Source organism: Hyla sarda, chromosome 4, assembly GCF_029499605.1.
Source record: "Hyla sarda isolate aHylSar1 chromosome 4, aHylSar1.hap1, whole genome shotgun sequence".
In the NCBI taxonomy this organism is placed as follows: Eukaryota; Metazoa; Chordata; class Amphibia; order Anura; family Hylidae; genus Hyla; species Hyla sarda.
Window position 1 is genome coordinate 221020790 of NC_079192.1, and position 10852 is coordinate 221031641.

The 10852-nt window shown below is 38.7% G+C and overlaps 1 protein-coding gene across 6 annotated transcripts in view; it reads left to right on the forward strand.

Moving 5' to 3' along the window:
• Positions 1 to 8180, forward strand: part of LOC130368994 (pendrin-like) — a 222433-nt gene extending 214253 nt beyond the window's left edge. For 3 of the 6 annotated variants that reach the window (XM_056573591.1, XM_056573594.1, XM_056573595.1), the window contains 2 exons: positions 2480 to 2601; positions 3531 to 8180. In XM_056573591.1, the coding sequence (XP_056429566.1) occupies positions 2480 to 2557 (78 nt within the window). In that variant the 3' untranslated portion in view covers positions 2558 to 2601; positions 3531 to 8180. The remainder of the gene's footprint in view (positions 1 to 2479; positions 2602 to 3530) is intronic. The other 3 variants (XR_008892636.1, XM_056573592.1, XM_056573593.1) reach the window with 3 other exon arrangements.
• The last annotated feature ends 2672 nt before the right edge of the window (positions 8181 to 10852 follow it).

Genomic DNA, 10852 nt, shown 5'->3' on the forward strand with positions numbered 1-10852 from the left:
TTGGTCACTTTTTATATCATTTAAAAATGAATAAAAAGCGATCAATAAGTCCTATCAATGCAAAAATGGTACTGTTAAAAACTTCAGATCACGGCGCAAAAAATGAGCCCTCATACCGCCCCATACATGGTAAAAAAAGTTATAGGGGTCAGAAGATGACAATTTTAAACGTATTAATTTTCCTGCATGTAGTTATGATTTTTTCCAGAAGTCCGACAAAATCAAACCTATATAAGTAGGGTATCATTTTAATCGTATGGACCTACAGAATAAAGATAAGGTGTCATTTTTACCAAAAAATGTACTACGTAGAAACGGAAGCCCCCAAAAGTTACAAAACAGCGAGGTTTTTTTTCAATTTTGTCGCACAATGATTTTTTTTCCGTTTCACCATAGATTTTTGGGCAAAATGACTGACGTCATTACAAAGTAGAATTGGTGGCGCAAAAAATAAGCAATCATATGGATTTTTAGGTGCAAAATTGAAAGAGTTATGATTTTTTAAAGGCAAGGAGCAAAAAAGGAAAATGCAAAAACGGAAAAAACCCCGGTCCTTAAGGGGTTAAAATAAAGTTCAGTGTAATGATTTAAAAAAACAATAATGAAATGTATACTCTACAGAATTTGATAAAAATAATAAAACGTATAAAAATAAAAAAATACAGTAACCCCCCGACCTACGATGGCCCAGACATATGATAAAATCGACATACGATGGCCTCTCAGAGGCCATCGCATGTCGATGTCAGCATCGACATACGATGCTTTTATATGTCGGGGCCATCGCATTAACTGCTATCCGACAGCGCAAAATGCTTAAGCTGCTGTCGGATAGCAGTGTAATGTGCCCCAGCAGGTTCACTTACCTATCCCCGCTGCTACGGGTCCACTTTGCGATCCTCCGGTGTCTTGCGCATCTTCTCCAGGGTCCGGGCCTTGCTTTCCGGTGTCGTTATTACGTCACTACGCACGCCGCGCCGGCGCAGCAGCGTAATAACGTCACCGGAAAGCAAGGCCCGGACCCTGCAGAAGATGCGCAAGACACCGGAGGATCGCGAAGAAGACACCGGAGCAGCGGGACAGCATCGGGAGCCCCTGGAACAGCAGCGGGAGCGGTGAGGACCTGGTCCGGAGCGACGGGGACAGGTGAGTACAGATGCCTATACTTTACATTGCACGGATCCCTCAACATAGGATGCATTCGACAAACGATGGGTCGTTTGGAACGAATTACCATCGTATGTTGAGGGACCACTGTATATAAATAAATTAAATTATAATTTAATTTAAAATTAAATTTTATAAAATTTTCAGATTGGATTAAATAAATGTATGAAACATTTGTTTAACTAATATAAAACAGCATAAGACATGTTTTGCCACATAAACTGTAGGGTTTTCTTCACAAACTCACATTTTTTGTGGAGTATTTTCTCACATACTCAGAGTGTTTTGGGAGTTTTGATGGGAACACGCCCCTTTTTTTCAATAACCACACCCCTTTTGTAGGGTTTTCAAAACTCTCCGAGTGATGTCGGGTCATAATATTAGAATCTGTCTCAGAAAGTGTCGCACAGGGTGTGCGACGCAATTTCAGTTGCTGAACCCGACAAAAATTGACGGGATTAGTTTAGTAAATGAGGGCTAATATGTCTAGGTTAAGTGTTTCTTTAAGAAAATACCCCAACTTTCATCCTCTGAGGGTATGTTCCCATGGCAGAATTTCCCTGCAGAATTCTACAAAAGAATTCTGATAAAAAAAATTCTGCTGTAATTTACTGCAATTGATTAGAATGGCATTCCACAGTCCCATTCAGACAGCAGAATTTCTGCTGTGGGCATTCCGACTAGTCTTATATTTAGATAAGGCTGGGTTCACACCACATTCTTGCAATACAGTTCTGTATATGTTTTCATTGTGAAAACCATATGGAACCGTATTGAAAACCGTATGCATTGACTCTCCATTGATAACCATATGCCAAACGATGCATCCGGTTGTGTCTCTTTTGCGTCTTGTACGGTTTTGTCTGTTTTTTTTCCCGTACCCAAAACCGTAGCCTACCACAGTTTTTGGTCCGGGTGAAAAACAGTATGGAAACCGTATACGTTTTTTTTAACATAGGAGTCATTGGGAACCATACAGAAAGGTATGTGCGTACGGTTCAATCCGGTTTTCACCATCCGGTTTTTGACACTGAAAGTTTTTTTTCTTGGAATTTCAATCTAACAAGTGAAACTTTATTCATAATGGAGTGAAAAGTATACAGTTTTTCCATAAAAACGGATGCAACCGACGTCATTTTTTTAAACCAAATACGGTTTTCAACCGTATCTGTGTTAAAATTTGTGCACACGTTTTGATACAGCTTATTCGGGTTTTGAGGAATCAGTTTTTCATCAAAAACCTGATATGGGAACTGTATTGCAAAAGCGTGGTGTGAACCCAGCCTAACACAGATTTCTTCCGCAATTTCAGCAGAATTCTGGCGTAATTCCACAATTCCATTCATCAAGCTTTGCTGAACAGAATTTCTGCGGTGTGATCATTCATTAAAAGCAGAGACCAATTTTCAGGAGCAGACAGGGACCTGAGCCACGGTTGGTTTTAACATTGGAAACCATGGGAAGATAATGTTTGAATGGATTTGATAACTTGAAACATGAATGAATGAATGCATGATGAATGACTGATTGAGGTGTTTCATTTGTGTTATTTTCACAAAAATACATTTTATGTATGTTAATATTTAAATGATTCTTAGGCAAAACATGCATTTATAGGTTGTTTTTTTATTTTCACGCCCTTCCATGAGTACTGCACCCCCTTGTTTGCAGCTCAGTCGTTGGCCCCTTCACTGTGCTGATGGGCAGGAGTTCTATGTGTCAGGCCTCCACTGATTCATCAATGATATTTTAAGTCCTAGAAAATCTCTTGTTTAGTCACATTTTAACTTTAAGCGGTACTCCAGTGGAAAACAATTTTTTTTTAAATCAACTGGTGCCAGAAAGTGTAACAGATGTGAACAGATGTGTAATTTACTTATATTTAATAATATTTATTCTTCCAGTACTTATCAGCTACTGTATACTCCATGGAAAGTTCTTTTCTTTTGGAATTTATTTTCTATCTGACCACAGTGCTCTCTGCTGACACCTCTGTCCATGTCAGGAAATGTCCAGAGCAGGAGCAAATCCTCATAGCAAACCTATCCTTCTATGGACAGTTCCTGACATGGACAGAGGTGTCAGCAGAGAGCACTGTGGTAAGACAGAAAAGAAATTAAAAAAGAGAAGGACTTCCTCTGGAGCATATAGCAGCTGATAAGTACTGGAAGAATTAAGATTTTTTAATAGAAGTAATTTACAAGTCTGTTTAACTTTATGACACCAGTTAAAAAAAAAATTCCATTGGAGTACCCCTTTAACTAATGGGAGCCTTTATTGGTTTCCATTTGCCGTTTTGTTTCATAAACTCACCATTTTTTATATATAAAACTTATAGTATCTGTTTTATCCTTACATTACAGAAATATGATGATAACGACTGCAAACTTTCCAACCCATATCAGACGTCCATGAACTAACATTCTTCAAAATCCTTCAGAGGACCAATGTGAACGGAATCCATATAGCCGTGCAATTTGCAAATTGTTATTAACAAATTTTAAAATGAGTTCCAGGTAAAGAACTTTCAAGGATAGGAACGTGAAGTCTTACCTTTGAAACTGGATCCCAAGACCATTTCAGTTAGAGGATCAGTGTCTCACGGTTAAAGTATTTCTTTTAGATTTTAGAACAGGATCTCCAAAATATAATTTAAAAAAAAGGTAGAATTTGCATACAGTTGATTGACAAAGGACAATGGTAAAACTGGTGTGGTGTGGATGGGAGGTTGATATAAACTGCAGAATTTCGGTGTTCTCAAAACACAGAATTCTGCTTAAATTCGAACCCCCATTGACATGGGATTCTGCCAATGAATTCAGCAAAATTTAAAGGCATGTCTTTAAATTTTGCAGAATTGCCACAGCGGAAACTCGGGACAGCGGAATCCCATTAAAGTTGATGGGCATATTTGCTGCATTAGTAAGTTGTTTGCTTTGCTTGCTGCAGTTTTTCTATTCTTGCCATGATTTTTCCAAAATCGTGGCAAAATTGCTATTTCACAGCAAATGTGTAAATTACTGTAAAATTGGTGGGTTTTACTGCAATTATGAAAACTCATTACAGAATCAGAAAAATGCAGTTAATATTTAATGTAGAAACAAAGCCTAAACACTTCAGATCTTCATAAAACACCTCAATTGTAACTATAGGCCAAATAACCTTCACCTCGTGGATATATTTCTCTAAGAAATGTACTTAAAAGGGGTACTCCGGTGGAAAAAGTTTTTTTTTTTTTTTAATGAACTGATGCCAGAAAGTTAAACAGATTTGTAAATGACTTCTATTACAAAATCTTTATCCTTCCAGTTATGCTACAGAGGAAATTCTTTTATTTTTGAATTTCTTTTTTGTCTTGTCCACAGTGCGCTCTGCTGACACCTCTGTCTGTGTCAGGAACTGTCCAGAGCAGCATAGGTGTGCAATGGGGATTTTCTCCTGCTCTGGAAAGTTCCTGATATGGACATCAGGTGTCAGCAGAGAGCACTGTGGGCAAGACAAAAAAGAAATTAAAAAAGCAACGGATTTCCTCTGTAGCACACAGCTGCTAAAAAGTGCTGGAAGGGTAAAGATTTTTTAATAGAAGTAATTTACAAATCTGTTTAACTTTCTGGCACCAGTTGATAAAAAAAATATATATATATTTTCCATCGGAGTACCCCTTTAAGTAAGAATCAAAACTGCACATAATGTGAACTGACTTCAACCCACTTATGAGTCTAATGAGTTTATCTGGCTGAACTCCAGCACTAGCAACCTGATTAAATGACCAGATGCAGTAATCAAACACCATGCCCATTCTCTCTGCACAGTCAGATGATTTATGGGAAATGTAGGCAGCATTATAAAGTCATTTCACTGATGGATTTACAATCAGAAATGGCCAAAAAAAAATACATGTATGCCACATAAGTTAAAACAAGTAGGCACAAGGCAAATTCTGTCAAAAGTGGTATTGTGTACAAGTGTACATGGCATTGTATTAGCATATAGGGTTGGGTTTATATAATTAATGTTCTAGAAGTTAGAATTTGTCCAGACTTCTTTCAGAGGCTTCATTGGTGGTTCCATCATATTTGGCAAGAAGAAAAAGCATGCTGCCCTATTGTTTCCGTGAAACCAAGGACACCACACTAGAACCCGACAGACCCCATTACAAGCAACAAGGTCTGTCTGGCACAGTTGGTGCCTGTCATTTGACAGGTCTGGCACTACCGTAAGGCTCTGTTCACACCACTTTGCTTCTTTTACTTTCTATTGTAACTGAAGCCATGACAGTGGTGTGAACAGAGCCTTACTTTTGTGGAGGATCTGTTTTAATGGTGGCTCCATGTAATGCTTGTGAATTAGCACACATAGGTTTCCCCCAATAGTTGCATTAGTACTACAGGTTATAAATGTATACTATCCATGGCTAGCAAGCAAAATGTAGCAGGGTTCCTGAATTTCAGTGTGGGTGAAAATACCTATTTTAGAATAAATCCATACATATAGATATTTCAGTTGAAAACTTGTATTGTTATAGTTTTATTTAAATTCAAATTTAAATAAATATAAATTATATTAAGTATCCTTTATTTATAAAGAGATATTTTGCTATTTAAACAGATCAAAGTTTGGTCACGCATTGACCCCTTAACCCCTTAAGGACCAAGCCCATTTTGACCTTAAGGACCAGGCCAATTTAATTTTTGTGTTTTTGTTTTTTCCTCCTCGCCATCTAAAATCCATAACTCCTTTATATTTCCATCTACAGACCCATATAAGGGTATGTTTTTTGCGTGACCAATTGTACTTTGTAATGAAACCTCTCATTTTACCATAAAATGTACGGCGAACCCAAAGAATAATTTTTTTTAGGGAGGAAATTTTAATGAAAACCACAATTTTGCACATTTTGGAGGGTTTCGTTTTCACACTGTACAATTTACGGTAAAAAGACATGTGTTCTTTATTCTGTGGGTTAATACGATTAAAATGATACCCATGGCTAGATACTTTTCTATTTTTGTACCGCTTAAAAAAATCTCAAACTTTTTGTACAAAATCAGTAATATAAAATCGCCCTATTTTGACCACCTATAGCTTTTTCATTTTTCCGTATATGGGGCGGTTTGAGAGTTTCTTTTCTGTGCCGTCATCTGTACTTTTTATCGATACGAACTATACATAAATAAAACTTTTAGATCACTTTTTATAAAAAAAAATTTGAAATAAAATGTGACAAAAAAGCTGCATTTTTGACTTTTTTTGATTTTTTACTAGGGCTGCAGCTAAGGATTATTTTAATAATCGATTAGTTATCGATTAATCAGAAAATCTCAAAATGCCAAAAAGGGGTTCAGCTGATTCTACTTCAAAAATAATGTACAATGGCCATATTAAAAGTTTCTAGCATGTGATGTGACCAAACAGCAGCAATTTTTTTTTTTTTATGTTTACGCCGGTTGCTGTACAGGATCATTATTAATGATCCTGTACAGAAACCAGCGTAAATTTGATTTTGCCACATGGGTAACTATCTGAACTATTAAAATAAAATGTTAATGATTTACTAACATTTTATTTTAATAGTTGATACAGTTAGCCATGTGGTAGCTGATAGCAACCAGGGCCCTGCAGATACAAAGCTTCACAGACCGGGAGCCGGACGCGGATGTAAATATATGTCCGTGGTCGTTAAGGGGTTAAAGAATAATTTTTGTGATTGTATGTTTTTTTTTATGAATTAGGGGTTCTAAATGAATTTTTCAGTAATATCATTTTATTTGCCATTTCCTATCATGCAATGAACTACCTCCTACTTTCTAGTGTTTTTATGCAACCAGGTTGACTGTATTTGAGCTGGTTACAAAATGTAAGATAAAGGCATGAAGTTAGAATTAGCAATTCTAAAGTGATCTATGGTCACTTTGAAAAAAATAAGTTATTGTAACCCTCTTAGGAGGGCGCTTATTACTTAACTTTTTGTAGCATGTCCATCCCCCCCCCAGAACCCCATCTCCCCAGGCCCGCAGGCGGATTACCTGAACTGTCAGAGGGACTACAAAACCCTATAACTCAGGAACAGGGGGCCAATAGACGTGCTACAAGCTAAAAGATATGTGATCCGCCCCAAGCTATACAAAAGCTTACAAAAATGTTTTTCAAAGTGGTTGCAGGTCCCCTTTAAAGATTTATTGCAGTAATGTCCCTCATTATGAGAGATTACATTCCATCAGAGTATCAAAAGAATGTAGTCACTTGGTTCTTTTTATAATGGGGCCATCAGCAAACCGTTCCAAACCAGCAGTATATGAAGTGAAACTGACTGTTTAGATGCAGTACTTTAGTAAACACCATACCCTTAGGGAATACGACCACTTTAATTTTTTGAGACAAATAGTATGTACATGAGTAACCATTGTTGTCAGTAGATGTTATATTTAGATGTGATTATAAGTAATAATTTAAAAAATCATTTGATTGTTTTGGTTTTGTTGAATGATCAAATTAGTGCATAGTCAGCCTAAAGGTGCCTATACACTGTGCCTATGTTCCCTGTATGTATCACTAACCTTCGTGTTATGTTTTATTGGTCCACGGACCATTTTTGTTCTGTTGTTTGAAGCAATATTTCTGTCTCAATAAAAGCTTCATGGTTTGACTGTTAAAGGTGCCTATACACATTAGAGGAAAATCAGCCAACCCTGACAACCCTCTAATGTGTATTGGGTGCCTTAGGGAAAAGAAAGATCAGTCATTTTGATTTCAACATGCCTGATACTTTTATTTTTATGAGAGGTCAGCCATTGCAAAAGGTGTCTGACAGCGACTTATTCCCCTCTGTTGATTGAAAAAACATGCAAGTTTAGCAGAACCCTGCATGTACGTGTATGGGGGGAAAGGCTGGAAGACAGTTACCTAAGGTATATGGCCACCATAGCAGTTTATTAAAGGGGTATTCCAGGCAAAACCTTTTTTTATATATATATCAACTGGCTCCGGAAAAATAAACAGATTTGTAAATTACTTCTATTAAAAATCTTAATCCTTCCAATAGTTATTATCTTCTGAAGTTTTCTGTCTAACTGCTCAATGATGATGTCACGTCCCGGGAGCTGTGCATGATGGGAGAATATTCCCATAGGAACTGCACAGCTCCTGGGACGTGAGTCATCAGAGAGCAGTTAGACAGAAAACAACTCAACTTCAGAAGCTAATAACTATTGAAAGGATTAAGATTTTTTAATTGAAGTAATTTACAAATCTGTTTAACTTTCCGGAGCTAGTTGATATATAAAAAAAGGTTTTGGCCTGGAATACCCCTTTAAGTTGCTTGATGGCTGCTTGGTGAAAATAATACCTATACTATCTATATTATGCAGAAAACTGAAATTGTATTTAACAATGGAATTTCTGTCAATATTTGATTTTAATAAAATTGCTTTATTTTCTAATTTTTGTCTATGTCCTTTGATTTCAATTTTCAAATAGCAATAGATCCTTAAAGGGGTACTAGTCCCCTAGACATCTTATCTCCCATCCAAAGGATAGGGGATAAGATGTCTGATCGGGGGGGGGGGGGGGGGTCCTGCCACTGGGATCCCCCGCGATCTCTCCTACAGCACCCCGTGTCATCTGCTGCCCAGAGCGAACTTCGCTCCATGCATGATGACGGGCAATTCAGGGGCCGGAGTATCGTGACATCATGACCCTTCCCCCTCGTGACGTCACGCTCCTTTAATGCAAGTCTATGGGTGAGGGCGTGGCGGCCATCACGGCAACTCCCATAGACTTGCATTGAGGGGACGGGGCATGACACCAAGAGGGGGTGGGGTCATGATGTCACGATACTCCGGCCCCTGCATCGCCAGTCTTTAGGCACGGAGCGAAGTTTGCTCCATGCAGCAGATGACACGGGGTGCTGCAGGAGAGATCGGGGGATTCCCAGCAGCGAGACCCCTGTGATCGGGGATAAGATGTCTCGGGGCACTCTTTAACTGAAAAATTTTATTGTCTTCATATTTCTGCTCTCTGCAGAAAAACGGAAATGGCAGCGCAGGAGTGAACTATGCTGTAAGTGGAAAGCACATATAATTATATAGTTAGCATGGTTGAAAAAAGACATACGTCCATCAAGTTCAACCAAGGAATTGAAGGGAAGGGGTAAGGGTTGGATGAAGGGGAAGGAATGTGATTTTATATTTCTACAAAAGCATTAAAGCGTACCTGTCATATCCCACAAAAAAAACATAGCAAGTTATGACACTCAGTACCTAATCCTGATCATGTACATATAACTTTTATGTGTAAGGCTTCTGCATTTCTTTTAAAATTAGCTTACATCAGTTGCACTCTGGATGTTCATCTTCTCTCAGGCAGGGGGCGTGTCCCTCTCTTGCTCTTACTGTACATGACTGAGCCACCAGTGAGCCTGGCAGTCAGCCAATCACTGCACTCTGCTCTGTTACCCTTTCCTCTCTGGACATTCACCCCATCATTGCAGGCTGCTCTGTAACCCTTTCCTCTCTGGTTTTATGCTGCACATGTAACACACAGAGAAAAAGATGGATTACTGAAGTTTGCCTTCTGTCTGCCTTATACACTATGTAGTAAAGCTAAATGACAAGCATTATGCCTGTCAACATGTATGTTATCCAGCTTTCCTAGACTTACTACTGGGGTGACACTGTAACAAACCCCTCCTCATTTAATCTCCTTACTACTGGGGTGACACACTGTAACAAACCTCCTCCTTATGCCATCTCCTTACTGTTGGGATGCACAGTGTAACAAACCTCCTCCTCAGGCCATCTCCCTACCATACCTCCCAACTTTTGCTGAGAGCAAAGAGGGACAAGCCACGCCCCCTAACCACACCCATGGTCACACCCCATAACCACGCCCCCCAGTCACACCCTAACCACGCCTGCACCTGCAGAATAGGAAAAACTCTTAACAGCAATAATGTTATATCAGTTATATCAAGTGACTGACAACAACCCCCATCATTACAACTACAGACCATATAAGAGATTACATACAGTTATATCAGGTGACTGATAACAACCCCCATCATTACCACTACAGACCATATAAGAGATTACATATAGTTATATCAGGTGACTGATAACAACCCCCATTATTACCACTACAGACCATAACAGATTACATACAGTTATATAAGGTGACTTAAAACTACCCCCATCATTACCACTACAGACCATATAAGTGATTACATACAGTTATATCAGGTGACTGACAACAACCCCCATCACTACCACTACAGACCATATAAGATATTACATACAGTAATATCAGGTGACTAACAACCCCCATCATTACCACTACAGACCATATAAGTGATTGCATACAGTTAGATCAGGTGACATCTTCTCTGATCTAGTTCACTTTCCTTTTTATTCTCCATCTCAGACCGCCATTATGATTTTTTTTGGCTACGATTTCTGGAGAACATGTGGGGAAAGCATTTTAGGCGCTGCACTTTTTCAATAACTATAATGCCCCAAATGTTCCCCACATTAGGTAGGCAGATGTCCCCACATTAGGTAGACAGCAAAAGACCCCCACATTAGGTTGCCAGCAGGATCCCCCCAAAGTAGGCAGCAGATTCTCCCCCCATAGTAGGCAGCAGTTCCCCATAGTAGGTGGAAGATTCCCCCCCATAGTAGGCAGCAGATTC